Here is a 24,704-nt window from a genome sequence, read left to right as displayed (position 1 = left end):
AGCAATATATCCATTTTTTTTTATCTTTTAGATCATATATATCTGTTAAAATTACCGTTGGATACTAAGAGCATCTACATCCCTGAAACTCTTTGAGTTTCTAATCTGATGTGGCAGTTTCTAAACCAGTTTCAGGGATGCAGATGAGTTTCTTATTTAGCAACTTTGCTCCAAAGTTTCTTAATAAGAAACCGTTTATAAACTCTGACGTGGCCAAATAATTCGCTGAAATTCTTTTCTCTTGTAATTTATTTGCTGATGTGGCAATTAAGAAACTCTAATTTTGAGTTTCAGAGATGTGAGGGTTTATAAACTTTCAGAGATAAAGTTTCTAAAAATTAGTTAACAGTTATTTAAAAACTCCAAGAGTTTCAGGGATGCAGATGCTCTAATAAATATTAAAAAGTCAAATAAAACAACTAACCGCTCCGTTTAAAATAATAATAATAATACATTATTTGAAAGAGTATGAAATCTTGAGACACTTGCTTTTTAATAAAAAGATAAAAAAAAAATATAATAAAAGAACCATCAGATCATAAATTGAGAAGAGAAAAAATGAATTGAAAGGGTAAAAAAAATAGTTAATATGGTAGATATATATCTTACACGTTTGAAGGCTTAACACTTTATTATGAAGTATCATTCTTAAATTATAAGCAATTTCAAACGAAAATGCGTAGGCTGTAGCCTGATCATAACCTAACCTGTTTAGAATTACGCGTAAATCATGCGAGAACAAGTGACACTTTCAAGTTTCAATAGACAAAAGATGGATAAGAACCCTGGCTATTGCTTTTGTTTCTTCCTATCTCTGTCATTCGTACTCTATTGTTTCGCTTCCTAAGAATTTGAGTGGCCATATAGAAATTGAGTCAAGTTTTTGGATATTTTTTAAATTCTTTCTCATAATTTATTTGAATAAACATTGGTTCCCATTGATGTTTTAAATTGCATCCAGCGACCTATAGCAGTAAAGTCCGACTAGTATGACATGATTGTGATTTCCGACTATATAACACTAACTTCAAACAATAAATCCGAATTATTCAAATCGATCTATTTCATTAGTTGTGCATTTTTACATGCAAATTTTTTAATTTTTTTGAATTTATTTAGTATCAAGTCAAGAGTTAAATGTGAGATTTTTTAAGTTAATTTTAATGCATTCATTTTTTAATATTTTTAGTCACTTGACTTGATACTAAAATAACTCGAAAATATAAATTTTGTATGTAAACACATAACTCATAAATTAAATCGAATAGTTTGAATTTGTCATTTGAAGTTTATCCAATAAATTTTGAAGTTGATGCCATATGACATCAATATCATAATAGCTGACTCATAGCAATATTGTCTTTGCATAACAGTAATGCTAAAAATTATGTAGTTTCAGTATTATCTAAATCATCAATCAATGTTGTAAGTGTCGAGAATTAATTTTTTATTTAGTGATTAGGAAAATAATTTTTGTATGAAAGTCATAAATTTAAAATCCGACTAGATTATTAGATTATTCTTTGTTATTATTATTGTATTATTGTTGTTAGTTTTATTTTATTGTTTTGTTTTATCTTATCATTGTCATTTAATAATTAATACTATTTTATTTTGACTAATATTATCATGATCCCAATAATTGATGTTGCTATTGTAGTATTGTAACTGTTGTCGCCACCACCATCACCACTATCACCATATTATGATGATGATTATTATTTATTAATTACACTTTTTATTACAATAACATAAATCGTTTTGTTTTCTCATTTTGTTCAATCAAACGAAAAATATTTATGGCTATATAGCTCAACGTTCCAAACAGATACTGTACAATAATTGTAAAGCTGTAATCTTTAAATTCGTATAATATTTATTTTCTTGTCTACAATAAGAAAATAAATATTAAAAGAAAAAACAGATGGGTCCGGATTAGGGGTGAAAACGGATCGAATACGGATCGGATAGTGATAAAATCATATTCGTATCCGTTTTTATTTTCCAGATACGGGTACGAATCGGATATTAATCGGATACGAATACGAATCGGATATTAATCGGATACGAATACGAATCGAATATTAGTCGAATACAAATACGAATACGGATATAAATCGAATTTCTAATTCGGATATATATATTACAACAAGATTGTATAACATCAGTGGAGTGAATTAAAATTTTTAATTGAAAAACAATAAGTATCCACATTTGAAATCAGAACAAAACTAATTAACTAATGTGTTATTTAATAAAAATAAAATGACCCATCATAAACAATAAATTACATCAAAATTCAATTAATTAAATGAGAAAATAATTAAAAAAATGATTATTAGTATTTTTGAAAATTTATTATGGATTTTTAAACCTAAGATTTAACTTAATGAGAGAAATAAAAATTCAAGATGTTGTTTGAATGACGATGGGGTCTCATGTCAGGACTTCTTACTCACGGATGGCCACACAGATCCCACCTCTTAATTCTCCTCTCTCTATTTCTATTATAGGCGGACCCCACCTGTATCTGAATATCCAAAAAATTCAAAATTCCGAATATCCGAAAAATTATCCGATTATCCGAAAAATGAAAAATTCGGATATCCGAAAAATAAACATATCCGGATTCTGATAATTATCCAAATCCGTATCCGTATTCGCTTCCGAAATTAAAACCGAATTTGTATCCGTATCCGGATAAATAATATCCGTATCCGTATTCGTATCTGCAAATTATCCGTATCCGACTATCCGAATCCGAATCTCTTAAAATAACTCAAAAGTTGAGTCTAAATCTGGACCGTCCGATCAGAAATCAAGTCATGCCGATCAGAGATGAAAATACACGGAGCCACTTTAATATTTATATCAAAACAAATTGAACTGACCGATCTAAACTCAAAATTTGAGTTACTTTAGGAAATCCAAATTCATAGAGTACTCCCGGACCCGGTTGAACCAAAATAAATTCCGTACCTATTTAAAAAATAAGAATTCGTTTTAACATTCGGGTCAAAAGTAAGATTAAAACAGACGATTCAGACGTGATCTCATCATACAAAATCAGGTACAGTACTGGCGCCAAGCACTGTGTAGCACAGTGGCTGAGGCATATGCCTCCATGTGGGGTTCTTAGGTTCGATCGTGGCTAGTAGGATTTAGGGCATGTTCGGTCTCCAATTGAGAATGATTATGGGCACATGAATTGAACTGAAAAGTACTGTTTTCATGAGAAAAAAAAATTTAGATTGAATTTTTTTTTCCCACGAAAACAATAATGCGGCCGAACAAAGCCTAGAGAGTGTGTGTGCCTACGGGCTAATGTTAAAAAAAAAAAAAATGGTACAGTACTGGCTCAGAAGTTTTCAAGTTTCTAACCATCCAAACAACGACAGCAAGCTGGAACAGATTTTTCAAAAAGCCCGATCACAAGTGTAAGCCGTCTGATCTTCGTGGAACAGGTTGGAGCAGAGTCGAGAACTCTCCGAAAGTCCGAATTCGCATCCTTTGAGATATCTCATATTTTGCGTGACTTTTTGGAAAATCACAACCGTTGCAATACGTTTTGCGTGAATCTCAAAGCTCAAATAATACTGGGCCCCTACGTCACCCCGAATAGGCACCGAACACGTCGGTCACGCAAAATATGAGATATCTCAGGGGATACGGTCTAGTAGTTTAAGAAAAACACCTCGCCCCTCCACCGTACTGCGTGACTTTTTGGAAAATCTCAACTGTTCAAATAGGTTCTGCACGAATCTCAAAGCACAAATAATACTGGCTGCTGCGCTATCTTCGAATAGGCACCGTACACGTCAGTCACGCACGCGGTGAGATATCTCAGAGAATACGCACTCAAGCTTCACGTTATGGTATTATACTGATTAAAAAAAAAAACATTAATGTGTGTGTGTTTTATGTTTTATAATAGACAAATTCAATTAAACCTTATGAATTTCACTAGGCCTTGGAGTACCCAAGTAGTCAAGTACCCAACCACGGCAGTACAAAAAACTTGTAAGTTCCATCTCTTCTCTTAAATTGCAAAAAAGTGTAAATAAAATAAGAAATCGAAAAGGAAACCTCAGCAAGTTGATTTCCTGGAGATTGGAGTCAGGAAAATATGGGGTGGTGGATTGAGAATTCAAAGATTTTTCTAACGAGTGGTTAGATTAGAGTTCCAACGAGATCGAAGCTTTCCTCTTTTACTGTCAGATTTTGTTTAACGAGAGGAAGCCTTTTCCTCGCGACAGGAGAGAGTCAAATTCTCCGGGGCAGCGCCTTTGGGCAGGTGGAGATGAAATTTTATTAAATCTCAACCCTCCAATAAAAGAGAACCCGATTTTTGGGTTAGGGATTCGGACTCTTGTCCCTCTGTGCCTCCTCTCCTCTCCGATCCGAAAAAAAAAAAACCCATGGATTCTCCTTCCTCTGAGGAAAGCGACCGAGACGTCGCCTTAGACGAAGACCTGGAGGAGCTCCGCCGCGCCTGCCTCCTATCCCCGACTTGCTCCCCCATAGCCGCCTCCTACGAGAATTCCGACATCGAATCCGAATCCGGTTCCGACGCCGACGAGGACGCCGACCTTCTCCGCCGCTTAAAAGCTCAAATCCAGGACTCCCCCCCTCGATCTCCTTCTTTTGTTCAGCCCTTGAACACGCGACCTCCTTTTTATTCGTTGGAGTCGGCGTCTTCTGTTCGCGAAGCAGTAGCCGGTCTTGATGACGACAGCGATGATTATGAGACTTTTAGGAATATTCAGAGGATGCTCGCTCGATATGAAGCAGGTCAGTGCTAAAATGCAGAAATGTTTTGCAAGAAATAGGAAGAGGTTTCTTAGAAGAGATCTCAATTTTGTTTATATTTATATTCTTGCTAAGGCTGTTAAGCCCAGTTGTGACGTCCAATTGGACATTGGTATTCACAGCGTATACTATCAGCAGTCCAGGCAGTACCAGTTGATCCCAGTTTGAGATTCTTCTTGTTCCTTTTTTGCTTTTGTTTTCTAGTTACTTTAGTTGGTAACTGTGAGACCTCAGTTTATTTTTTGAAGTTAGATTACCAGCTATAAGAAAAGTACTCCGAATGGTCAATAATTTGTAGCTGTACCTTTCTTGTATTGTTATTAATGTGCTTTCAGAACTTAAATTGTTGACAAGCTTTCAGAAGTTCACTTTAGATTGAATATCTTTATTATCTTGAATTTTACAGAAGCTTTAAAGACGGAAGCGACAAGCACAAGCACGGATGGGGCACAAGAATTAACTGAAGAAGACTACGGTAATGCTGAATCCCAATATGATCAAATGGCTCCCTCCCAAAAGAAATTTCCAAAATCAGCTCAGATGCTATTTGAGGCACTGAAAAAAAACCGCTCCTGTCAAAAGTTTGTTAGAAGGAAACTAATAGAGATGGAGACAAAAATCGAGGAGAACAAGGAATTGCGTGACCGGGTCAAGTGTCTTATGGATTTCCAGTTGGCATGCAAGAAGAGGGCTGGTCGTGCCCTCGCTCTGAAACGGGACCCACGTGTTAGGCTGATATCCTTTGAGAGATTGAAGGAGCCGCAAGAGGGAGAATCAAAGGTATTTCACTCATTTTTTTCCTCCTCCGTGCATTTGGTTTGGGTTCAATACTGATACGTGAGAGCTGGTACATGACCGGTCTTCTCAGGGCTGATCTTTCTTAACCATTCTTAGTGAATTTTTGTTCTTGTCCTTGGTTTTTTAATCAAATTATGCGGAACTGGTATGTAATTAATCCAATGAGGTCTGATACAAAAAATCCTTGTACTACCATATATGGTAGCAATGAGGATCCAGCATTACTGATTTAGTGTGATTTATATAGTACAATGGTGTGGGTCAGTGGTTCTCAGTGGATAAAGGCGCATAGATCCAATTTGTTGCAAATGCAGATAAAAAAGAATAACAAGAAGGAAGCTTTTATCTGTTTTGGTTCAATACCAAGTTTCTTTATTTGTCATTCAACAATAAATATTTGCTTGATTTTGTAGAATAATAAGAAGAAATCTGCCTTATATTTTGGTCCCAAAGAGAACTGGTGGGCTTTAGACTACAAGATGGTGCAGGAGCAATTTCCCATATCAATGAGAAAACAGTCTTGGTCAGGTAGTGAGAAAGAGAATCTCTTTAAAGGATTAAAGCAACAGTGCCAGGAGATGTTCTTGCTAAGCTCTGTCAACATTCAGAGGTTCTCTCTCTCTCTATCTCATGCCAACACACAAAATAAAACATTAAATCAGTATAATATCAGCTTATTTCCTTTTTTTTGGATCACTTCCAATCCTAAAACCTTGAACCCTGGCGTAGAAGTCTAAAACCTTAAATCCTGTAACAAAAAAAAATTCAAAAACCCTAAAATGTATGCCTCGAACCACAAATCCTATGCTAAACTTTACCTTATATAACAGCTTGGTGTGATTTCTCTAACACAAGATATTATGTCTCAGTGATGCTGAAGGTGTGAAGGACCTGAGCTTGTTGCCAGCATTTCTAAACGCGGATTTTGATATCACGGCAGAGAAGATGAGATGTTGTATGCCTTTTGTACAGTGGGACCAATTGGCTTCCATGTACTTACCGGGACGATCTGGCGCAGAGTGTGAGTCAAGGTGCTGCATATTATCTTATTTATTTGTTTGTGTGTTGTCCAGGCTGTCAGGAGCTTTATCAATATGAGTGTTGTTGCTTCAATTTTCATTTAGCCCAAATTAAAACCTCAAGTAACCTAAATTTTGTCTCAAACAAGCTATAAAGTATGGAAAGAGAGCAATTTGTGGGTGTAAATGATCAAACCCGATTGAAACAATGCTGGTTAAGATTTCTAACGTTGCCTTATGATACATAGAATTCTGGTGCTATATCAGCAATTATTCAATGCTTTTACAAAAGCCAACTCGACGTACCTTCTAGCCAAAGCTTTAAAATTTAATTTTTTTTCTAGGTTCCTAAATTGTGAGGATCCATTAGTAAATCATGAGCCATGGACTAGACAGGAAGAGAAAAGGCTTCTATTAATTTTACAAAACAGAGGGATCTACAACTGGATCAACATAGCTGTCGAACTAGGTACCAACCGAACCCCATTTCAGTGCCTGGTACGGTACCAGAGAAGCCTCAACCCTCTAATCCTGAATCGGGAGTGGACCAAAGAGGAGGATATGCAACTCCTAGCGATGGTAGAAACTTTTGGGGAGAAAAACTGGCAGCTCGTAGCTGCTCAGTTGGAAGGCCGTGCAGCAAACCAATGCGCCACTAGGTAAATTTTCTTTAACTTTCATATTTTGTATAAGCTGTACACAACAACTTCTAATCTTGGTTTTTGTACCACACAAGTTTGCATGAGAGGTGAACATGGTGCCCAGCACCTCTGAAGAGGCCCTTTAGATAAAAAAAAAGTTTGCACGATAGCCACCTATTTATGGTCCTTTTTGGAATAACTCGTGTTCGTTCTAATTTTCTGGATCTGGAATCAATGATTAAAGTATTAGAGACTTTCCATTTTACTAGTACTTATATACAATCATAGTATCATTATAAAAACTCGGTTGTTGCTCTCCTTGCACATAATCATGTATGCTCATCATTCCAAGCATTTAAGGATGATCTTGCTTATTATATCTTGTGCATTTTGAATGCTAAAACAACATGAATATTCGATGCAGGTGGAGACAAACCCTAAATCCCAAGAGAACAACTGTGGGTAGATGGTCATTGGAAGAAGACAAGAGACTTAAAGCAGCCGTTATGATTTTTGGGAATAAATGCTGGAAAAAAATATGCCACTTTGTTCCTGGTCGGACTCAGCCCCAGTGCCGAGAAAGGTTCTTTTTACTCTTTCCTCTAATTAAGAACTTCTTTGCTTTAAAATATAAAGAAATAAATCAAGGATTCCTCAGTGCAAATATTTAAAATGAATGCAAATGCTGACTTCTGTTATTGAGTCTTCTCTTTCATTCCAACATCCTCTGAGGTCCTTCGTTTCTGACTGTAACTTTGCTTCCCCCTCCCCCCCCCCCCCCCCCCCTTAATTCTTGCATATACGAGGAAGAAAAATTGGTCATTTTTTGTTTGTTTCTGAATTTGAAAGGGCACAGTGATAACTTTCCTTTTTCCTTTTTATTTTATTTTGAGGAGCAATGCGAGGTGGATCTTGTTTTGGTTGGTTATGCATGATATTTTATGTTTGCACTTGAAAGCACAGTTTTCTGGTAAAATTAGGGGTCTCTTGCAAATTTTCCTGCATAGAATATTTTAAAATTTTGTAATATTCTCATTGTGTGCAGGTGGGTGAATTGCCTAGACCCAGCTTTGAACCATAAACCATGGAGCAAAGAGGAGGATTCAATGCTTCTAGAAGCTGTAAAAATGCATGGCCACTGCTGGTCAAAAATTACCAAACTTATCCCTTCACGTACGGATAATCAGTGCTGGAGGTACTTGGTTATCTTCTATCATTTTGCAATCCCTGCAAACTTCAATTGTCTAGAGACATTAATGTATGATTGAGGATTGCATTTTGGGTTGGCATCAGCTATTTAGGGAGGGGGGGCAGAAATGTATAGATATGGGTCTTGAACAAGACATCGGTGAATGTTCAGCTCAATTAAGCCTCAGTGCATCTCTAATCATGCATTTGAGCTCAATTTGTGCCTCATTCGACTCTCACGTTTAACCCAATGTAGCTAAATTACTGTCAACTGTGCAAATCTACACCACATGTTTGGGAGACTGGATACAAATGAGGGCTAAAATGCTTGTTATACTGGTATGTAGATTGATAAAGAGTATATAAGCTCATAATCATATATAATAGACCTGATTAGTCATGTTGGTAATGTCAGGTTAACTCTGTATGAACAATGTTGGTAATTGTCAAATATGCAAGTAGTACAGACCTCAGATACATGTGGAACTCTCTGCATAAGACTTTGGCAGAGATAATTCTGCATGTGACATCCTATAAATTCTGTTTTCCCATTTGACCTTCATCTGTCTTCATTATTTTTGTTCAGGAGATGGAAGTTGCTGTGCCCCCAAGCAAATGTGCATCACCAAACTACGAGGAAAATAAAGCGAACCATGCTTATCTCTAACTTTGTTGATAGGCAAAGTGAGCGGCCAGAAATTTGTCCTGATGATTTTGCCATTGTGCCTGAGATGAACTTTGAGAAAACTAACAAGAACGCTGCCAAAAAGAATCCAAGGTCTTATTTTCTTTTTTACTTTTTTAGAATAATATATATGGAAATGAAACCCTCACGAATTGGGCAGGAGTAGTACTAGGATGGGTGACCTCCTGGGAAGTCCCTTTGTTGCTGATTCGGGTTGGGTTTCATTTCTAGCCTACCCCAACTTGTTTGGGAATAAAGGCTTTGAAGAAGAACCTTGCCTACCCCAACTTGTTGGATATATGCATATGACTAAATAATGATAATATCTATGCCTCCTTGTAACATGGAAAACATCTTGTAGAACCTTGCCTAGTCAATTTTTTTAGAGGTTTCTCAAGCTAATGAGAGAGAAAAGAGTATGAGAGAGAGGTGATAAATTCCAAAATTGTGCTTGATCGAATATTAACCTTTTCTATTTGTTTTGCAGGAAAAATTGTCATAAGAAGAGAAAAGATGACAATAATGCTATGGTAGCTGTCGAACAAAATCCTGCAGACAATTTGCAAAATAACTCTCTGGGTGAACAATGTCATGACGAAACTTTAATTGTAGAAGATCTGGTCTTAACAACTGCTGATACTTCACATGCAACTGTGGGAAAACGAAAGAGGTGCAACTCTACTTCATTGGAAACTGGAAATGGCACACTGAAGAAAAAGAAGATGTATGATTCTATCTTCACTTTTCTTTTTGTCAAATAATTGTCCATCTGGTGCAAGTATATGCTGAACATATTGCGCTGGTATAGTACCAAAATGTTGTGTTAGGTAGAAGGCCTTATTTTATTTTCCTTTTGAGCTTAAAGTAGTATACTCTATCATTCATTTGTATTCGTAGTCAATTAGGTATGGCGGTATAGATTAGTACAACTATCCTTGTCAGGTATATATCTATTTCTAAATGTCTGGTCATGGTGTCTCTATGTAGGGTTAAGATCCCACATTCCGAGAGAAAAAAGGACCCTTGGTGGGTTCATGCAGAAAGACTTGAAGGTAACCGGACTCATTGGAAATGCAAATACTGCAACCAGGTATTCAAAGGCGGAGGTGTTTCCCGTTTGAAGATGCACATTGCTGGTTTTTCTGGAGACATTGTTAGCTGTCTTGCAGTGCCGCAGGAGATTCGAGAGAGCATAAAAGTTGAGTTGGAGAAACAAGGGAAGAAACTGGAACCGAGGAAAAGGAAATATAAAGGGAACAGCAAAGAGGTAGTGACTATGGATGAGTCAAATAAAGGAAAGAGCAAAGAGGATATGGGTGAGTCAAATAAAGGGAAGAGCAAAGAGGCAGTGACTATGGATGAGTCAAATAAAGGGAAGAGCAAAGAGGCAGTGACTATGGATGAGTCAAATAAAGGAAAGAGCAAAGAGGATATGGGTGAGTCAAATAAAGGGAAGAGCAAAGAGGCAGTGACTATGGATGAGTCAAATAAAGGGAAGAGCAAAGAGGTAGTGACTATGGATGAGTCAAATAAAGGGAAGAGCAAAGAGGCACTGACTATGGATGAGTCAAATCCTCTACAGATTGTTCTAGCTATTGAAGCTGTTCCGGCTCCTTGGAATGGTTTGCTGGCCATTTCGGAGAAGCGAGCAAAGAAATATACACCAAGGAGAAAGAAACAAACGGAAACTAGTAAGGGGAAGGAGAGCAAAGAAGACACTTTGGACAAGGACGTGGAGGAAGGAGGGAAGAAGCCTAAACCTGCGCTGGAGAAACAAAAGGAAATGAACAAGGGAAAAGAAAGAGAAGAAGGAACTATGTTTGGTAAGGAAATTGGAGAAGCCCCTGCTGCTACTGGAGAATGCTGAATCAGATTGATCCACTGGATCTTGTTCAGACAGATCTAGTGAAAAGAGTTGCATATCATTTTTGTGCAAAAATGAAATAGAGCTGGTACAGTATTCATGCTCAATGAATGAAATGCTCATAGATGACCAAATGAAAATGAGTGGATCGATCGATTAATGATGAGGTATATGCAGTTTGGAAATTGTGTGCAATAGTGTTTATTTTCGTTTCTTATATGATCTACCTCTTTTTTAAATACTTGGTTTGGTTTAATGCTTTGGTATTCTGTGATACAGATCTGAGAAACAAAGGAAAGATGTCTTACTTAGGTATGTCTGGACGGTAAAATCTTCTCTTGATTATTGTCACTGTGAATTATTACAGTTGCTCTTGTTATTCTTCTACTATGGTCCGATAATGTTCTGATTTCTGCTTATTTTGATTAATGCAGCACAAAATGCGAATGATATTTCAGAGGTTGAATCTCGAATCTTGAGATTGACAAAAAAAAAAATTGTAATGTTGACAGTTTGTATGGAGCTGTTTATGTTACCAAAGGTAATACATGAGAAGAGAGCAAAATGTTTAGTAATGTAGGCAGCGGAGCTTGTCTATGTTAATATTGGCCTCTTGCAATGTAACTATAGATGTTAGATATGGCAGTGACTCGTCCTAACCTGCCATTTATAGAGGATTAGATTCAAATGTTAGTATGATTGAGGGAGAAGAAGCATTTAGAGGGGATTTCTCTGTGCGCCCCTGCAAAAAAATATTATTATGTAATTATTCATTTATTTATTTTTGGTTAGCTCAATAGGAGTTACATTTAAGCGAGTTGCATTTATGCTGTCTAAGGGAATGAACGTCATTCGTCGTATCTTGTTCCTACATGAAGTCAACGACCAAATCAAAATAAAAGGAAAATTGGCTGTTGGTACATGTTAATTTTTGCACAACACGAAATGAGAGCTAATCATAATTCGTGAAATCTAGTGAGATTAGACGTCAATGTAAGAATTCAGAATCATTCGTTTTTAATCAGGCACAAAATAAAGGTGTTTCGTGAATACAAGGCAAGTTTGTTTTACTTCGGCTTGGCTAGAAACTAATCATATTATTGTAGTATTGCAGGGGTATGCACTCAACTTCTTTCATATGTATGCGTAAACTATTTCGAGCTTATTTTATGTTGCGCGGCATGCGCGTTCTAAATTATCTTAGATCATACCTCTAAAATACTGACAGAAAATAAAAAATAAATATCGTATACATTTATTTTATTCTTTGAATTTTTTTTATAAAAGTTTATTGTTGTATAAATCAATTAGATACATCATACATGTGTAAATTTTGGATAAATTCTTATTTATTTTTATTATCCAAAATCCGTTAAGGCTGAACCATTAAAAACTCTAAATTATATAATGAAAGACTAAAGGAATTCAATTGGCTAAAATTTAATAAACTTTATATTTAACTGATAAAGAAAATCAACAATCTTAATTTTTGTTTTGTTTGAACAATACATATAAATATCAAAAGTATGCATCATAACAATAAAGTTACATCACAATTACAAAAAAAATAAAAATAAACCCAAGACATGGACAGATGGACGCCACAATTTTGGGGGACTGAAGTCGAAATATTACTCAGAAATCTCCAGTTGTCCAATGTCCTCCACCCCTTATCCGTTAAGAAATTGCTAACGGTCACCAAACAACCTGCCCAAAGGTGGATCGAAACAAGCAAATGAGATGATATCACGCACAAGCATCAACATATCCTCCAATTGGAGCATTCCATTTGTCAGAAAAAATTCCTGTGGGTCTCTAGGCCTTGTCAGAAAATGCAGGGTGGTTTGCACAGCAGATTCCAGCACTCAATTCTTTGATGCTGCCAAGCTGACAGTATGTTTACTCTATATAAATTCTTTTACAATTGTCAATCCATTATTTCAGTAATGCTCATGTTTATGCAATTAATTAATCAGCGGTTTTGTTGAATTAACTTTTAGATAGACAAATTTGTGAAGAATGGGATGGTGGTGGGGTTAGGTTCTGGTACAGCATCTGCTCTTGCCATACAACATTTGGGAAAGCGCCTGAACGATGGATCTTTAAAAGACATTGTTGGAATTCCCTCGTCAGTATACCCTTTGTTTGTTACAGCACAATTTTTTAGATATAATCAATATACCTATTGATATTTTACATCTTTTATACTACTATGAAAAAAATCCAAAAGGATTTATTAGGAATAAGTATGCTAAATACTGAAGAATAGAGAAAAATAGTGCAGTATATGGTATAGTTTAATTTTCTTATTATGAATTGATTGTGGCTCTACAGGAAATCTTATATTGTTTTCATTTATTAGCCACCTGACCAAAGTCATACAGTTTCTATGGTAAACAGATCTCCATTGTATTATAATTCGTAACTTTTGCAAATGAACAGCTAAAATCATATACTTGGAGAATATCCATGCGCTTTCAACCTCGCTACAGGGGCCAGGGGCAATCTATTAGCCTTTAATCTTTCTTTTTTAGGAAATTAGCTCTTCTTCTTGCCTACAAGAACTATGTTAAAATTAGTTTTCTTATAATAATGCAGCATTGCTTACTATAATACCAGAAACAACACTGACATGATGTGTTTGATGAAAAGTGCAGTAGAGTAAACAGTACCAATGGAGATATGCATGTGCTTGAAACTTGATCCTGCTATCTGGTCTGCCTGATAGAAGATTTTATTTATATATTCTTATTTATTTTTTAAACTAAAATTCAATGTTTAGGTCTACCTTCAGTGCAACAGAGGCTGCAAGAGCTGGCATTCCACTAAGCAACTATGGAGATGGTATCCAGGTTTTCTAAAAGGAAATTCAACTTAACCCTCTGGTATCATGAAATATCATGTCCACCCTTGTCAGGAAATAGTATCTTAGGCACCCAGGAAGCATGCAAATGCCCCCTATACTTGTTTTTGCTATTTTAAACAAGGTTTCCCCAAGTTAACCCTGTATTTCCCTCTATTTTATGAAGAAAACAGCTAGAATTAATTTAGGAACCTTGGGATCTGTCAAAGAAAATGCAAAAGTGAAGAAAATTGCATGTTCAAGCTATGTGGTTTATTTTATTTTCTGCTTTTAAGGGGCTTAAGTTCTATTTTGAGGTTCTTTTGAGGGTATAGCAAAATTGCCCCTTTTATTGGTATTCTATTTGTTATAGAATGCCTAAAACATACTCGAAGAGAAAACATAGGTCTAATAAAATTCTGATGGATAATATTGCTTCATAAAACTTTGTAATGCTTATAACTACTTTTTCCTGTAGATCGATTTTGCGTTTAATGATGCCAATGCAATGGAAGAAAGTTCTCTAATATCTGTCATTGGCCGTAGAAAATTAGAAGGCGGCGAGTCCTTTCTCAAAGAAAAGGTACATTAAATATTGTTAGAATCTATTAATGCATGACATATGTATAAGTGCATGCATTTTATTTCTATTATGTCCTGAAAAATGTTAAATTCACTGATGTTTGTTTGGATGGGTGCTGAATAATTGTTTCAGACTGAAGTGAGAATTCTGTAATGGGTCATATCATAACTAAGGGTTGCAATTTACTCTTCTTTGCAAAAAAAAGGAGCATTTTTATGTTGCTAACATAACTATTTATCCTCTCTTTCTTCTCTCTCTCACCAGATAATAGCTAGATCAGCTCATAAACTTGCCTTCATTGTTGCTCAGGGGCAATATACAAAAGAGATATACGGTTCGATTCCTGTTATAATTAATTGTGTAGGTAATTCTCATAAAACATTGTATAGATTTTATAAATGTTCCATAGAAATTTAAATCCGGATATTACTATCTATTTATCTTGTCTACTTCTCAGGGGAATTGGTTGCTAACTGCAGAGGAAATAGATGATTTGTTCCTTGGAGATGCTGAGGTTTGTATAACATATCACTGTAGATGCTTTTCCAAAAACTCAATTGTGGCCATATAAATCCCAACTAAATCCATTACTGTTGTAATTATGCCTTGAGATGAACAATTTGGCCTCAATTTACTATCTATTATGCGATCAAACCCATCCCATCAATGGTACAGGCATTCACTCAACCATGCATGTCTCCTTTGAGAAATCTCAAACTGAGATCTGGTTCTTCCTTTTCTTCCTAAAAATTGTAAGGTATGGAGGAGACCAGCATTTGGCAATGCAGACCCTCTAGGTGGCAACTTCCCATTGGTCACCACCGACGGGCACCACGTTCTTGATGTGATTTTTACGTCTCCTATTCTTGACTTAGGTATTGGCACATTATTATATATTTTCACAACTATCACAACAAAATATTGAACCATCTAATGTATCTCACAAGATATATAACTCACCTTTCTGTCTCTTGTTTTGTAATGCAAGACAATGCACCACCACCAAAAGTAGCCTTCTCCTTCTTAAGTTACCAACTACATTTCTCCTTTCTCTTTTTGCATTTTTTGATGATTACCTGTCTCCTTCCTCACTCCTTATAAAAGAGAGAAAGAGGAGCCAAGGGGTGCTGATGGGGTCATCTGTACAGTTATTGACAGTTCTCATTGGCTTACTATATATATGGGGACCAATTGTGTTACTGGATAAAAATATAGAGAGGCCTAATTAGGGCTGTCAAAAAAGCTCACGGCTTGTGGCTCGCTCGTGACTCGCCTCTAGCTCGCTCGGTAGTGGACCGAGTTGTTAACGAGCTAGCTCGGCCCAAGTTGGGCCAAAATAAACGAGCTGAGCCGGGGTCAGCTCGGCTCGTTAAGCTACAGTGGATTTAGGGTTTAGCCCCGTATAATTTTAAGTCTAGTCTCATTTTCAAAGGCGCAATTATGCAAAATTGATGTATTTTTGGTCTGGGAAGAAAGAATATGGGCTTCAGTTGCTTGAAGATGTGCCTGCTGGACGATTTCTTAAATTTTTTGAATTTGTATAATAGCAGCTCAATAAAACCTAGCGAGCTAGCTCGAGCTGGCTTGTCACAAGCGAGCCAGGGGTTTTTGGAGGTCTAACTCGCTCGGGCCAAAATAAACGAGCCGAGCTAAGGCCCAGCTCGTTTACACCCCTAGGCCTAATTAGTGTTGAAAGCTCCAAGTCACCAAGATCAACAGTTGGTCAAACTGTACAACCTGGACCTGAAAAATGTATTTGTCATGTAAAGCACCAGTTCACTAGATAATGCGTGTACTTCAGAAGTGTTTTACTTGGGCAATCAGAAAAAATCTCAACAAAACTGCCCATTTGAGATGCATAAACTTGCCTTAATTTGTAGGTAAGGTAGCAGAAAGCCTTGAAAAAGTAGAGGGTGTCGTCGACCATGGAATATTACGTAATATCCCGTGAGTATTTCTTTATTTGTCATACATTATACCAATATTTATCATCTTTTGGTAATATACAGGAGAACATTTATCCATATCCCACCTATTTAAGCAGAAAGCAAACGAAAAGTGTACTTGCTGGTAGGGACATGTATTTCCGTTTACAAAATGCTCTTATTGCTTTATAAGACTTGGAAATAAAGAGAAATATATTCATTCTCATAATACACTACCCAATATTTGAGGGTTTTACCAAAGAAATATACAGAAATAAATAGAATTTACCAGAAACCAAAATCAGAGTATGTTTTCTTGATCAGGAGTTGTGACATTTTATTTCGTTATCTTCCAGATGTTTTGCATTGATTGGCTCGAGGAATCAAGTTAAAATTGTGGAGAACACTTCTGTAATTCCCTAATTGTGTTTCTAAGTATATATATCGTCTCATAAAATCTTCTCTTTTTAATGAAAAATATGAATTACATTTTGTGAGCATCCTTCATTCAGTATCAATTAAATATCAGCATTTTTCATATCAGTTGCAGTGAATTTATTTTAAAGAGAAAAAATATTACTTGGTTAATTGGTATAACTATGTTTGGCCAGAGTGAATTACAATCAACTACTGCTTTCAGATTACATGTAAAATCCTTTCTCCAATTATACATAAAAAAAAACACAAAAAATAACAAATAGCAATCCTTTGACAAGCTTGGAGAAAACTTTCATGTGCTACACTATAAAACCTCAGAATACTTACACACAAACATCTCATGTAGCCCTATAAAATATCAGAAATACCCACACCATCATCCCTCCTATATGTTTTCCCATTTTTTGGGTGTTATAAACCATATTTTGAGGTTTTACAAGGTGAATGTGATATTCTCCCAAAAAAAAAAAAAAAAAACAACAACAACACATGTTAGATTGTTGCGGATAGAGGGGGACCGTAGCCAGTACGGTGGTGCTTTTGCCAACGCCAGGCAACACCAAGGCTCTCCAGTAGATCGGTACGCTGAGCTGTCCAGTTGAGTTCACGGTTGATCTTGGTGGGGTCACTGTACACCTCAGCATAGTCACCCGGTCTCCTCGGGAAGTAATCTACTTTTATGTCTGCACCAGTTGCTTTTTTGCATGCATCCACAAATTCCTTCACAGATCTCCCTAAAGCACACAAATTTACAAATCAGAGGAATGTTTTTGGAACAAGAGAAAATCATCGAATCATCTAGAATTTACCCTTCTTTTTATTTCATGCATCTTTTATTTTGTCTCGGGGAAGCGTATTTTTCTAGCATGTCCTATTTTGATGTCATATAGGCATAAACATGACAAAGTGCAAGGATGATATTATTCATAAAGTTCATTACAGAGAAATGATGTAATGTGGCCAGAATGAAGCTGCAATAGCCAAGTTCAAATTATCAGAGGGGAAAAAGAGTACAAGAAACCAATTTCTAGCCTAGAAAATAAACGTGCTGCTTATTATATTTTATATCAACTGAAAGTTACAAGTTGACATATGGTTTCTAGGATACAAATAAACCAAGAAAAACCATAGTACCTTGTGCTGGCAAATATTAATACTGGAATATTGAACCTTGGAATTGTCATAAAAAAATGATGGGTTTAATAAGAGAAACCTTTGCCAGTGCCGACATTGTAAATACCAACTTGGCCAGGTTTAGCCTTGCCAAGAGCTTTGACATGAGCATCGACCAGATCAGTTACGTCTATGTAGTCCCTTACACATGTCCCATCTGGTGTCTCATAATCTGTGCCTTTCACCTATTATATTAACCAAACAACTAAATCATCATCTTAACCAACTGGAGTTACTGTTGTTACATCAAAACTCAAAAGACCAAGTGATATTGTTATCCTCATTAATATACATTTTAAATCATTATCTTAATCAAAAATTGATCTTTATTCCCCAAATAAAAGAAGAAGAATTCTGTCCCAAAAGAACGAAGAATTTTCCATCTTTATTTGTATGTGGAAAGACCGTGTTACACTAGGTAAGTTTATATAATTTATTTACCTTGAGACCGGGAATGATTCCCAGGGCTGCATCAAAACATGCACCTGATATGCGGCCGTGCTCTCTCAACTCAGGTCTTGGAGCTTCTCCTAACCGGCCTTCTGGATCTGATCCAATAACATTGAAGTACCTGTTACATAAAAAGACTACAGATCAGAACCTATAAATAAAACTCAAAAAGGCGTATCAATTAAAGGTATCCCCATGTATATATATTGTCTTATTGCACATAGGTTCTATGAGAATCGGTATAATCATATTCATATCTGAACCAGTATTTGTACAACTATCATTTAAAACAAACCTTAAAATCATCACAGCTAGTTTTCTGCTCTTTGAGAAATCAAGAATTATTTCCTCTGCCATTTTCTTTGCCTTCCCGTATGGGTTTATCGGTACCTGCATTTCCACTTATTATATAGTATGTCTTGATTGTCATCGTTATTTGTTTATTTAAATTTGTTTTTTCTGCACACCTGAGGAGTTTCTTCAGTGATGGGCATTTTCTCTGGTTCACCATAAGTTGCACAAGTGCTAGAGTAAATTAAGGTCTTGACACCATGTGCAGCCATGGCCTCTAATACACCTAAAGTATTTGAAGTGATGTTGTGGTAGTACCTGTTATAATTTGAAATCATTATATCTTGAGGCTGAATATGACAAATGATTAATTTTGTTATACCAATTTGTTTTAGTATGACTCTAAGAATAGTTACAGCTTTAGGGTCACGGAAACACAACAAAAGGACAAAGCAACATGTTTAAAAATTCATCATTCTGGATAAGGCGCCAGTAGGTGCTGGTAACCATATTGTAATTTTCCTCCTTTTCTCATCAATGGCTGAAACTTTGGATTGGTACTAAACCAGGTCTAGTACTTGTCAGATCACTGGCATGTGTTGAACAAGGTTGTATGGTAATACTTCATCCAAAAAAATACCTCACGGGCTTTCCAAAACAAATATATATATATAGAGTATGGCTAAATTGCTACCGGTAGCACTTCGACCTAAGTGCTTACGGGGTCATATCTTCGTATTTGATGTTCAAACAACAAATCCAAACTGTTAGATATTCAATCTATATTAAAATGTGCTTGGAGACCAAATTTTTCATTTTTTGAAATTTTTTTACTATTTATTAAGATGGTTTGAAATCACTGTTTTTAATGGTGTAGAATTTTAATAAAAACAGCGATTTTCAAACCATCTTAATAAATAGTAAAAAAATTCCAAAAAATGTAAAATTTGGTCTCCAAGCACATTTTAATATAGATTGAACATCTAACGGTTTGGATTTGTTGTTTAAACATCAAATACTAAGATATGACCCCGTAAGCACTTAGGTCGAAGTGCTACTCGTAGCAATTTAGCCATACTATATATATATATAGAGAGAGAGAGAGAGAGGAGGAGGGTTCCAATACCTTATGTTTTTCATACCTCATACTTTATATCATCATTTCCAAAGTCCAAACTGTCAAATCCGAACAGCTCAACATGATATTCATACTAAAATATGCTTGGGGATGAAATTTTATAATTTTTGGAGATTTTTACTATTTTTTAAGATAGATACAAAATCATTGTTTTTGGACCGTTAAAAAAACAGTGATTTTCTACCCATATGAAAAAATAGTAAAAAAATTTCTAAAAATGATAAAGTTTCATCCTCAAACATATTTTTGTATGAATATCATGTTGAGCGGTTTTGGATCGACAGTTCGGATTTTGAAAATAAAGATATAAAATATGAAGTTTGATGAGGTATGAAAGGTATGAGGTATTGGAACCCTCCTCACACACACACACACACACACATATACAAAAAAAAGAGAGTAAAAGACATCCATGTCAAAATTAAACGGAATAAAGATTACAAAAGAAAAAGAAAATAATAGAAAATACCTAAGGGGTTCAAGTGTACTTTCACCAACATAGGCAACTGCTGCAAAATGCATAACTGCATCAAATGCATTTTCGGAAAATATCCTATTAACCTGACCACATTTGAAAAATCAAAAGAAAAAAAAAAATAACCAGCTGAGTTTGAGGAAAAGAGGTCAAAGGTTTGAAAGAAAAAATAAGATTAGTTTACACAACTTACGGATTTTGCATCTCCTAAATCAGCATGTATAAATTGAAGCCGACCTGGCAGAGGAAAAAGCTTTTGGAGAACTTTTATAGCACCGATATTACCCCTCGACAAATTGTCCTTGGTAAATAAGTAACATATTTATTTAAAAATGATAATACTGTGGAAAACAAAATTAAAAAAAATTAAAAAATAAAAATAATTCAATATTGCTGAAATTTACCACAATAGTAACTCGGTAAGAATCTGTGAGAAGTCTAAGAGCAGCATGTGAGCCTATGTAACCAGCCCCACCAGTTACTAGTACATGTGTAACACCTGGCTCATGCACAGAAAACTGAAAAGAAATAAAAACAAGATCAGACCACAAAATAATTAGTTAACAGTATTGAAGTTACTAGTATGGGACCCTAAAATTTATGATTAGTTAATTCTGGTTCCTAACACGAGGTCCCCTTGCAGGAAAAACTGAACATCACATTCCAAGTTAACACAAGTAATTTTGAGTGCGCTGTTGATCTCTAAAGTCAGATCGACATAGGTTTCATAAATAACCAAATTGAAAATGTGATGAAATTACGAATTAGAAGGAATAATTACCACACTAGGAGGGGAGCGATGACATGGTGGCTGAGTCAGCATGAGTATGCACATGGCAGTTAGAAAAGCTAGCACCACTATCTTGCTCAGAAATCGTGGCTTGCGCTTTGGATCTAAGATATCCATTTCTGAAAGCAAAAGAAAAAAAAAATTAGAGAAGAACAAAACATCGAGCGAGCAATATCAGATCTTAATAAACACCAGCAAGAGCTCTTTGAAACAATGCACCTCAAATTACAGTTGGTACTTCCATTTCTAAGAATAAGGCATATAAATCGCATAGGGAATTAGAAGCAACCGGTGTCAAAATTTTACAATGTGCATTGCTAATAACCAAGTATGCAAAACTGATCTCTTTGAACAACAGATGGTAATATGTGGTAAAAGATTTCTAGAAAACATAATCCATACGGAAAAAAAGAACTAAAGATAAGACAAAGTAAATGGAGCAGGGTTTGTAAAGTTTTTTTTTTTTTTGAAATCTTGTCAGCAGCTGACAAGGGTTTGTAAAGTTACAGAGAGATAAAATGAACTTCAGGGAATGTAACCATTTCTAACAAATGGACAGAATATTTGAAGAAAAAAGAAGCATTCTGCATAAGCTAAGATAACAAACTACTTTATAGAGGTTGCAATCAAACACCTATATAACAACAACTGAGAAAAGATGTTGGAGAAAAATTAGGTAAAGAAAGTTAAGGTTTTAATGGATAATTTACCTGAAAAGGACCAAGATCTACCAGCTCTAGGCTGTTGTCTGTTTCGATTTGATGGAAGCATATGATACAGTGGTATCTTTAGCCCCAATTGAAGCAATACCAATTCAAGCTACTCTTTCTTTTATAAAAGTTCCTAAGTGAGAACTCTCAACAACCAGTCCGTACTTGAAAGCAAGCACTAGCGTGAGTTCAACGGTGTAACCTGAAAAAGTACCCAAGTTGAGAACTTTCAAATTATGGGTTTAATCAAAGAAATGGAACCGCAAATTTCCAAAAACTTCAACGGAAAGAAAACCAAGAAAAAAACTTACAATTGATCCCGAAAAAATTGGCATCCTACGGTGGAATATTAACTTTCACCACAGATGCCTCTCACAAAACAAAAAAACATAAAACTATGGAAAATAGCAAAATAAACAAGAAAAATATCCTCGCAATGCTTCCAAACAGTTCAGTTGGAGAAAATCAAAATCAGAGCTACAATGTCTATGCCGTGCGGTGAAAGTTAATAGCATTGAATTCAATTTTATTTCGTACTTCGCAGCAAAAGGACAAATAAATCACGGGATTGGAAATGAACGTAGACTTCTCCGACGCATAGATCAAAATTCAAAAATCCAAATCAAGCAATCTTTTTCAAAGATACAAACTGAGAATTCAGGATTTCTTGGTAATTACCTTGGTACTATCGGAGAAAGAGAGCTTGGAGCCCGTGCTGAAGCTCAAGGTGACGAAAGGAGAGAAAGAGGAGAGAGAGAGAGAGGCGAGACATACGGAGAAGGGCTGGACTTTGGGACGAGAATTTTGACCCTTTTTCTCGTGTCCTTGTTAGTTGTTAACTTGTTATTCATTATTGATTTGAGACTACAATGATCTCCCCAAAAAATTTCCTTGATGACTTGGCATCGTTCCCCAAAAATAATATAATGATATTGTTTTTTCTGAGAGTGAGTCTATGGTACTATGCATATCATGAGTTGGTCCGTGCTACAGTTCAATATTCGAGTTTTCAAAATCCTAATGGTCGATTCGAACCGTTTATCTTGTTCTCCATATTAATATGTGTTTAGAGACCAAATTTTATATTTTTTGAAATTTTTTTACTATTTTTTTAGATATTTAGAAAATCACTTGATCTGAAAATTCTGGACCATTCAAAAACAGTGATTTTCAATAAATCTAAAAAATAGTAAAAAAATTTTAAAAAATATAAAATTTGGTCTCCAAACACATATTAATATGGAGAACAAGATGAACGGTTTGAATCGACCGTTAGAATTTTAAAAAGTCGAATATTGAGCCGTATTGCAGGCCAAATCGTAATATGCATAGTACCATAGACTCACTCTCTCTGAAAAGAAATAAGATATTATAGTGCTAATTAAAAATAGTTTGCATGTTTCCACGTGATAGAGTAGCAACAACAATCAAAACACAAGCCCAAATTAGAATGATAATTGTGGGGAAGTAAAATAAAGCATTTCGAGGTTTAGTCGTTTAGCTCCTCTCCGATTAAACCGAAATTTTTATTTATACCATATTAAAAAATATATATAAATAATAAAATCATAATTTGTGGAGATTTCTAAAAACACTCAGGCAGCAAAATAGTTTGGCGGCCTCATTTTTAGAGGAGTGCGGATTGATTTTGAGTCCTCTCAAAAACTCAAAAATATACTGTGCTATTTTTTGAGTCTCCAAATTATTTGAAGGCTCTCTAAAAATGGGGCCGCCAATCTATTATGCGGCCAAAGTGTTTTTGGAAGTACCCAAAATTTAGAGTGTTTTTTTAATATAATATAAATAAAAATTTCGACCGATTAAACGCTTCTCTCCAATTATACGTAATATATTATAATATATAAAATCATTTTTATGGATTGTTTATTCTACAAAGAGGAAGATTTAATTATGAGAAAGGTCCAAAATGTCTATATTTTTTTGTATTTTCATCAATACCTTAAATTTTAATTATTTTAATAAAAGAATTATATGTAAAAATAATGTTATATGTTATGTTATTTCTCCGCATGCACTTAAATTTTCTTTTGTGAACTAATAAGTTGAAAAAAAAAATCATATTAGATTATTTTATTTTTTTTGAAAGAAGTGGCTTAGCCACTGATTTTCACATAACAGAAAATTATACAATATCCAACTAGTATCAATCAGCTGGTGCCAATATACCAACAAAACAAGACAATATATAGAAACCTATTACAACATAACATAACCAAAACAAGTAGTCAATAAGAAAACAGAACATATTATAACACCAAAAAAACCATGAACATGCCAATAGTCACAAAAAACCATGTACACCTATAAATTGAAGTTGGTCGCATCAGTTACTAAAGCTGCCCCTGGTCCATGCATATGGGTTGAATCTTGGATAACCTTCATGGGTACCATAGTGGAGCCTACCAGGTCCTTCAAATCAGAAGGTAAGATTAGATTAAGTTGAGATGTAAGATTAGATTTTTGATTCCTAGCCCAAAAGTTAGCTGCAGTTATAATCTTGGCTCCTAAAACCTATACAGTGTAAATATGACTTGCATTAAATAAAATTCTGTTTCGGTCAAGCCATATGATCCATAAGACGGCCCCCCGAATAATCTCAACTAAATTAGCATCTTTGAGAGGGATGCAATAGTCCAAATCCCATAAATCAATAATAGAATTACATACAAAAACAAACCTATTATACGAAAGTACTTATTTATAACTGTGTATTTTTATAATCACTTGATAATAATTAAAGCAAAGTTAAAATGACATAACTATTTACATGTACATAAAAACAAAGATATCATATCTCACAATTTTATTTTGACATTTAAATTTAAATTTTAAGTTGATAAAATTTTAAAACTAAGTGCACGTTT

The 24,704-nt window shown here is 35.2% G+C and overlaps 3 protein-coding genes across 6 annotated transcripts; 2 read left to right on the top strand and 1 right to left on the bottom strand.

The window, feature by feature from the left end:
- Window positions 1-4,336: 4,336 nt before the first annotated feature.
- MYB4R1 (myb domain protein 4r1) lies at window positions 4,337-11,316 on the top strand. Of its 3 annotated transcripts, none has more exons than XR_013512855.1 (11): window positions 4,337-4,791; window positions 5,216-5,589; window positions 6,021-6,217; window positions 6,477-6,638; window positions 6,971-7,285; window positions 7,692-7,850; window positions 8,313-8,462; window positions 9,042-9,233; window positions 9,628-9,864; window positions 10,128-11,171; window positions 11,284-11,316. XR_013512855.1 is itself a non-coding variant. In XM_078306897.1 (11 exons), exons 1-11 carry the CDS (start codon window positions 4,419-4,421, stop codon window positions 11,005-11,007), a joined length of 2,961 nt encoding a protein of 986 aa, XP_078163023.1. In that variant the 5' UTR covers window positions 4,337-4,418; the 3' UTR covers window positions 11,008-11,316. The 3 variants fall into 3 exon arrangements, 2 of the variants coding, with proteins under 2 accessions (XP_078163023.1, XP_078163022.1); XM_078306897.1 differs by having other exon boundaries at window positions 10,128-10,407; window positions 10,486-11,316; XM_078306896.1 differs by having other exon boundaries at window positions 10,128-11,316.
- Window positions 11,317-12,641: 1,325 nt separating this feature from the next.
- LOC144557890 (NagB/RpiA/CoA transferase-like superfamily protein) lies at window positions 12,642-16,846 on the top strand. 2 transcript variants are annotated; one of them, XM_078306524.1, is made up of 9 exons: window positions 12,642-12,901; window positions 13,009-13,132; window positions 13,787-13,856; window positions 14,325-14,429; window positions 14,694-14,789; window positions 14,887-14,943; window positions 15,187-15,304; window positions 16,310-16,376; window positions 16,711-16,846. In XM_078306524.1, exons 1-9 carry the CDS (start codon window positions 12,745-12,747, stop codon window positions 16,775-16,777), a joined length of 861 nt encoding a protein of 286 aa, XP_078162650.1. In that variant the 5' UTR covers window positions 12,642-12,744; the 3' UTR covers window positions 16,778-16,846. The 2 variants fall into 2 exon arrangements, with proteins under 2 accessions (XP_078162650.1, XP_078162649.1); XM_078306523.1 differs by having other exon boundaries at window positions 12,644-12,897; window positions 13,005-13,132.
- Window positions 16,847-16,908: 62 nt separating this feature from the next.
- On the bottom strand, window positions 16,909-22,631 carry LOC144557889 (putative UDP-arabinose 4-epimerase 1). Its single transcript, XM_078306522.1, has 11 exons — window positions 22,498-22,631; window positions 21,820-22,021; window positions 21,101-21,228; window positions 20,724-20,837; window positions 20,513-20,620; window positions 20,314-20,405; window positions 18,883-19,024; window positions 18,711-18,805; window positions 18,407-18,536; window positions 18,006-18,150; window positions 16,909-17,526 (listed from the first exon to the last, which is right to left on the bottom strand). Exons 2-11 carry the CDS (start codon window positions 21,878-21,880, stop codon window positions 17,285-17,287), a joined length of 1,257 nt encoding a protein of 418 aa, XP_078162648.1. The 5' UTR covers window positions 21,881-22,021; window positions 22,498-22,631; the 3' UTR covers window positions 16,909-17,284.
- Window positions 22,632-24,704: the final 2,073 nt, after the last annotated feature.

The sequence above is a fragment of the Carex rostrata genome, chromosome 8 (genome assembly GCF_964058835.1).
Source record: "Carex rostrata chromosome 8, lpCarRost1.2, whole genome shotgun sequence".
Taxonomy (NCBI): Eukaryota; Viridiplantae; Streptophyta; class Magnoliopsida; order Poales; family Cyperaceae; genus Carex; species Carex rostrata.
This window is presented reverse-complemented; position numbering and strand designations above follow the sequence as displayed.